General features: G+C 42.6%; 1 protein-coding gene across 1 annotated transcript; it reads left to right on the top strand.

The window, feature by feature from the left end:
• Positions 1-1,206: 1,206 nt before the first annotated feature.
• LOC139582477 (protein c-Fos-like) lies at positions 1,207-3,828 on the top strand. Its single transcript, XM_071412520.1, has 3 exons — positions 1,207-1,513; positions 2,032-2,247; positions 2,425-3,828. Exons 1-3 carry the CDS (start codon positions 1,379-1,381, stop codon positions 3,181-3,183), a joined length of 1,110 nt encoding a protein of 369 aa, XP_071268621.1. The 5' UTR covers positions 1,207-1,378; the 3' UTR covers positions 3,184-3,828.
• Positions 3,829-6,263: the final 2,435 nt, after the last annotated feature.

Genomic DNA, 6,263 nt, shown 5'->3' with positions numbered 1-6,263 from the left:
AAATCATATGTAATGTTAAATACTACATAGGCATCGGGATCCTCCTAAATTCTACCCGTTGTGTTTACAATGTCAAGTTGTTCAATATTTTCTTCCACAAATAGGGAAGTTGCATATATATATATATATATATATTAATAATTTAACCTTTCTTTAACTAGGCAAGCCAGTTAAGAACAAATTACTATTTTCAATGACGGGGAACAGTGCGTTAACTGCCTTGTTCAGAGGCAGAACGACAGATTTTTACCTTGTCAGCTCGGGGATTCGATCCAGCAACCTTTCAGTTACTTGCCCAACGCTCTAGGCTACCTGCCTTATATCCCTTATCATCAATCATTCTGGGGTCTAGATTAGGACTAAGGTGTGCACCACATTGGTATTTAAAATAGGCATATGGCCTATAGGCTGTGAAACTAACCTGAATAGGAGAATTAGCCTATATTCCACATCAACACCATGGGACAATATGGGTCCTCTGGTAAAACACAAATAACACAGCATTAAATCCTATAGAAACTATAGCATTGTTGTTGAAAGTAACTATAAATAATGTTAACCATAAATAGCTTTACTTTGTTATATTCTGCCATAGCTGACCATTAGTATCCCATATTCCAGCTTTCACAACAGCTGTGTTGTCTTTCCTTAACGTCATGTTCCTGTCTAGGTTCAAAATATACAGGTTAAAACAGGAGGATTCTAATATCCCAGAACTCTTTGCAATTCATGGGACCAGCGTCGCTAGTTAGCAACGGCGCTAGTAGTTATCAATGGAGCTGGTCCTATGAATTAGTTTCTTTTCGGACGCTTCTGTATGGAATTACTTCATCGTCTTCAACCTTCCCATCTTCAATAGTTCTGCGTTTCCCAGCAGGGCCCGCCCATTTAACAGGATGCACCATATAAGGTAAATTACGTTGACGGGATCTCCTTCTGGAACGTTCCATTTCTTGGGAAAGGGAATTTAGAAGTTCTAACTTTTTATCTTATGCCAATAAACACACAATAAAAGCCCTTTTAAGCACACAATTAATTTATTCGATAGTTAAACATGTGTTACAAGTCTCATAATTTGTGTTTAGTATGTTCATAAACCGTTGTTATGTTGTGCTCCTCACCCATTCAGGGAAGGTACGTCCCATCCCACGTCACGATTATTTCCTCGCCAGACGGTTAGCAAGCCTATAAAAACCATGCGAACTGTCAGAGTCGGTAGTCAAACTTTCCGCGGCAGAAGAGAGATACTGCAACAAACGAAAGAGACATCAGCTAACCTGCCAAAAGGATCACTTGACTTTGACAGCTTTAGCCGAAGCTTACTTTCGTTTCACTTGATTTGGAATTTTATCGAGTTTCTTCGTGATCTCCTGAAACGATGATGTACTCCGCTTTCAACACCGATTGTGACTCTTCTTCTCGCTGTAGTACAGCTTCTCCATCCGGCGACAAGCTGGTTACCTTCAACTCTCCTGAGGGATCTTACTCCAGCATGGGCTCTCCCCAATCTCAGGTATATACATCAATCAATGTGGCGTATTGCCTTTACAATTTCTTTAAATACCTGTTTTATAAGTGTAATAACCACGTAGTAATGGTGGATTATAAACCATGCAATTCCAGCGATACCGTATGCAGCTAAACCTTTAATGTCGTATCTTAAACTTTAACATGTTATAACAGTGCATGAATGTGCATGGTAGATGTTGAAGCATATAAAGCTAGACGCTTCTAAAGTATCTCTGCTCTGCAACAGAGCACTGACTACACGCTCCTGTAGTTCATTCATTTAACAAACAGCGAGGAAACTCCAGAGAGGTTGAGCGTCATAGCCTACATCACTAGGGATATTTATAAACACTATGGCTTTTAATAGACCGACCAACCAACTGGCTTCATTCATATGCATGAGTGAAATGATGCTGGTGCATTGCTTCAGCAGCATCGCCCACCCTCCCTCCGTGGTAGTTGACCCTCTTGTCTATATACATTCTACTGTACTGACTGATTTTTACCCTCCTTCTGCAACAGGACTTCACAGACCCGAATTCAGTGTCCAGTGGTCCGTCCTTCATCCCTACTGTTACAGCCATCTCTGCCAGCCCAGACCTGCAGTGGTTGGTCCAGCCACTATCCTCTGTGGCACCTTCTCACAGAGCCCATCCCTACAGCGCCAGCCCCCCAACCTACACTAGAGCCATGAGGAACAAGGGCTACAGCTCTGGGCGCAGAGGCAAAATGGAACAGGTAATTCTCCTTACGATCTTAAAGCTGGTCTACGGGACTATAGTGTTGCAACAATTTATGTACACTGCTTTCGTTTTGAATATTGGAAAACCGTGCATGTAGGGTTTAATGATGACATTTGCATTAAATTGGAGAACTGCAGGGACTTAATTTTCTTTCTTTTTTCTTCTTCTATAGCTTTCGCCTGAGGAGGAGGAGAAGAAGCGAGTCCGTAGAGAGAGGAACAAGCAGGCAGCAGCTAAGTGCCGCAACAGGAGGAAGGAACTCACCGACACTCTGCAGGGTGAAACTGACGAGCTGGAGGATGAGAAGTCCGCTCTCCAGAACGACATCGCCAACCTGCTCAAAGAGAAGGAGAAGTTAGAGTTCATCTTGGCAGCCCACCAGCCCATCTGCAAGATCCCCTCTGATATGGACACAACTTTCCCCTCCATCTCTCCCTCCCACGGGGTCTCCATCCAGCTGTCCCCACCTCGGCGCATGGTATCCAGCTCCACCTGCTCCGCCACTCCCCTCACCTCCACCCTCTCAACCTCTGCCTCCATATTCTCCAGCAGTCCCTTCCTGTCCACTACCTCCATCTCCGTCTCCGACGTCAAGATGGCCGACCTGGACACAGCCTGCCTGGAGTCCCTGTCTCTCCTCGCCAAGACGGAGATGGAGACGGCCCGGTCGGTGCCCGAGGTCGATCTGGCCAGTTCCCTGTACACCCAGGACTGGGAGCCTCTCTACAGTACAGCCAATAATGACTTTGAGCCCCTGTGCACCCCTGTGGTCACCTGCACCCCATCCTGCACTACCTATAAGTCTTCATTCGTCTTTACCTACCCAGAGGCTGAGGCTTTCCCTACCTGTGGTGTAGCCCACCGGAGAGGCAGCTCCAGCAATGACCAGTCCTCTGATTCCCTCAGCTCCCCTACCCTCCTAGCCCTGTGAGGAGAACTTCAAGTTGAGTCCCAAATGGCTCTCTATATAGTGCACTGCTTAGGGCTCTGGTCAAAAGCAGTGCACTTGGGGACCCCCCCCCCCCCCCCTTCTTCCACACAACACGACTTCCTCTAGAGCACATTTGGCACTTCATGTACAGTGTTAGATGTGCAGAATGATCGCAGGGCTATGGACTTGGACACACAACCAGGAAGCAACGTATTTGATTTGTTTACCAAGTTTTCTCGACTATAATAGGTTATTACTTGCCTCTTTCAACTATGTAGCAAGTTAAAGCATGTTTAACTTATAACACATAATAGTTTGGGTTTACAAACCGTATATTGATTTTATGGCACTAGATAACAAAGTTGTTGACTTGTTCTTCAGTGCAATATAGTTATCTTGACCGGTTTGTTTTCTGGTTGCTGGAATGTGAACTTGTTTGTGATATATAAAACAAACACGATGAGCTTCTCTAACCATGGTCTGTGTGGTCTATATCTTAGTATGAGAGTTTTCTGTGAAAACGTTAGTATTTAATTTATGAAATGTAAATGTGTTTTTTTTTTTTTTTTACTTAATTTAAATGAACTACAAAGCAAACGACCTTTGCAAACCTTGTAACAAATAAAAATGAAATATTTAAAAAGATCTCTTTGCTTCTTCCCCCATTGTCTAAATAAACACACAATTTGCACTGAAATACTTTATATAGAAAATCAAAACATTGTTCTATAGGGGCATTTACACAATTGTCTAAAATTGGACCATAAAAAGATGGCAATTACTTTATAAAGCCCTTTTTACATAAGCAGATGTCACAAAGTGCTATACAGAAACCCAGCCTAAAACCCCAAACGGCAGGCAATACAGCTGTAGAAGCGCGGTGGCTAGGAAAAAACCTAGAGAGGAACCAGGCTGAGGGATTGGCCAGTCTACTCCTCTCCAGGATCTCCATGCGTTGTCTATTTAATGTTCCATCGCTCTGTTGCCAAGGTCGACTCAACGTCAGAGCGGTCTGACGTCATTGCGTGCTTATCCGTTTTTTTTTTTTTTTTCTTCACTGGGCAACGGAACGCTGCGCGGTGACCTCCACTTCCGTGCCCAAATATAGATGTTGCTGCCTCAACGGCTGATAATATTTCTGGAACATACTCGGCATAAACCGCTTTGGCAATCAATTGCTTTCCACTTTATAACCCGTTTACATGAGCAACTGTATGTCAATCAGAAGATTTATATATTCTCTTCTGCATCACAGGATGCTCTCTCTCGCTGTCGGGATGCATGCAACAGCATACAGCATTTGGAGCTAATTAGGGTTTAGCTAAATGTCTGACAATGCACTAACTAGATGCAATCTTGTGTTTATATTATGAAGGACTTGCTTATCACTATTCGATCCCTCTGGACTGCTTACGCAACTGAAGGCTACTGAAACAGCTGTAGAGTTCAGTCTGGGAAATGTTCGATAAGATTGCAACAATATATAGGCTAAAGATTTTGCATGAAACAATTCTGAAATAAAAAAATGGCAGGATTTTTGTCATCTCATAGCCAGCAACATTAGTGTATCATGCTTTAGTCTGTGCACCTGCAGAATGTTGGGGTCTGTATCTGACACTCTAAAAGCGATTTATGTCATGTGTTGAATAGATTATCCACTTGTATTTTGTGAAGAAAATGTCTCTATGGGAGGAAATATTCAATTAGATTACTTTTGTCATCTTTACCCCCATACAGAAAAGGTATTGTAAAATATATATGTCTAACTTTTGAACTAAAGAAAGATGCTCAATAAAATGGTGAAAGCATGGCCCTGCTGATATGGGCTATATTTGAAAGCAGATCACTTTAGACTAGGTCTACTGTTCTGGGCAATAATGGACATAGTAGAGCCACAGGCCACAGACAGCTATAACAGGGAACAAGAGTGGTGGTGTGGTGAGAAGACTCCCATTTTTAAGAGCAAAGCGATGTTATATTAAATTATTCATATACCCCCAAAATCGTACTCTACTCTGATGCTAAACTCGGCTTTTTAAGGTACAGAGCTCACCGTCTGGTCACACTGTAGAGAATTAGTTTTCATTCATAGGGGGAAAATAGTAACTTGTTGGGAAGACATCAGGAGGAGTGGTGGTGGTCTGGAAGAGAAGGGGTTCAAGCTCAGGCAGGTCTGTAATGGTCTTAAGGTGGGATCAGATTGTCTTTAGAGATCTGTACCATGATCATGACGAGGTTAATTATGCTATACTTGACCACTATGCCTAAGCCTATTTATCTCACATCTCTGTCACTACAGCATATTATATTCAATTTACAGTATCACTCACATGATATAAGAGACAGGCCCAAGATATGGACGTTCGCTGCTTATCATATCCTCTCATCCACCCCCTTCCCACCCCAATACCAGTTAAAATAAAAGTAAAATAAATAAATAAAAAACCAGTCATTTATCAAACCCATTCACTCATTTCCTATGTCCTCATATTTCCCTTGTATAGACTAGATGGCGGCAGTTTAATCTATGACTGTACTCAGGAAAGGCTTAGTGTGTGATCTAGTGAATGAGAGGAGGGCGGGTCGTGATAAGGAAGTCAGCAATCACACACTGAAAGACACAATGAACTTCCGCTCTCACTCTGACTGACTGGTCTATCATAGACACACCCCTTTTCGTGCAATAGTTTTGAAAGTATCACAGCTGTTACACATTGGTTCTTTATCTCCTGATCTTTAATTCCCTTCGTGTGAATTCTTCCTAGAATGTGTTTCAAAACCCCCAGAGGAGTTAAGGGTTAAAACTGCACCAATATTGATGTGTTTTTTTTTTACCCTGTTGCTGTAATCAAAATCTTTGTTCAAATCTCTTGCTGGAACTCATGTTCACAATCACAAGCATCTTGTTTTGACGTATGTGAGAGAGAGAGAGACTAGTCCTACTGACGCTATCCTCTTCATGTCGTAAGCATTCAGCGCCCACACTCAACACCTTTAAGATCTGACAAAATACCTGCCCCCCCCCCCCGACAAAAGTAGATATCTCTTTGGAGCTTTTTAGAGCATTTTTCTCTCAGCAG

The sequence above is a fragment of the Salvelinus alpinus genome, chromosome 8 (genome assembly GCF_045679555.1).
Source record: "Salvelinus alpinus chromosome 8, SLU_Salpinus.1, whole genome shotgun sequence".
Taxonomy (NCBI): domain Eukaryota; kingdom Metazoa; phylum Chordata; class Actinopteri; order Salmoniformes; family Salmonidae; genus Salvelinus; species Salvelinus alpinus.
The sequence above is the reverse complement of the archived record's forward strand: the minus strand, read 5'-3'. Positions and strand labels throughout refer to the sequence as shown.

Bases quoted from the DNA above. Each gene is read 5' to 3' on its own strand.
- LOC139582477 (XM_071412520.1), top strand. From the start codon at position 1,379: ATGATGTACTCCGCTTTCAACACCGATTGTGACTCTTCTTCTCGCTGT. The intron at 1,514-2,031 runs GTATATACATCA...CTTCTGCAACAG, and splicing joins TGGGCTCTCCCCAATCTCAG to GACTTCACAGACCCGAATTC. The intron at 2,248-2,424 runs GTAATTCTCCTT...CTTCTTCTATAG, and splicing joins GCAGAGGCAAAATGGAACAG to CTTTCGCCTGAGGAGGAGGA.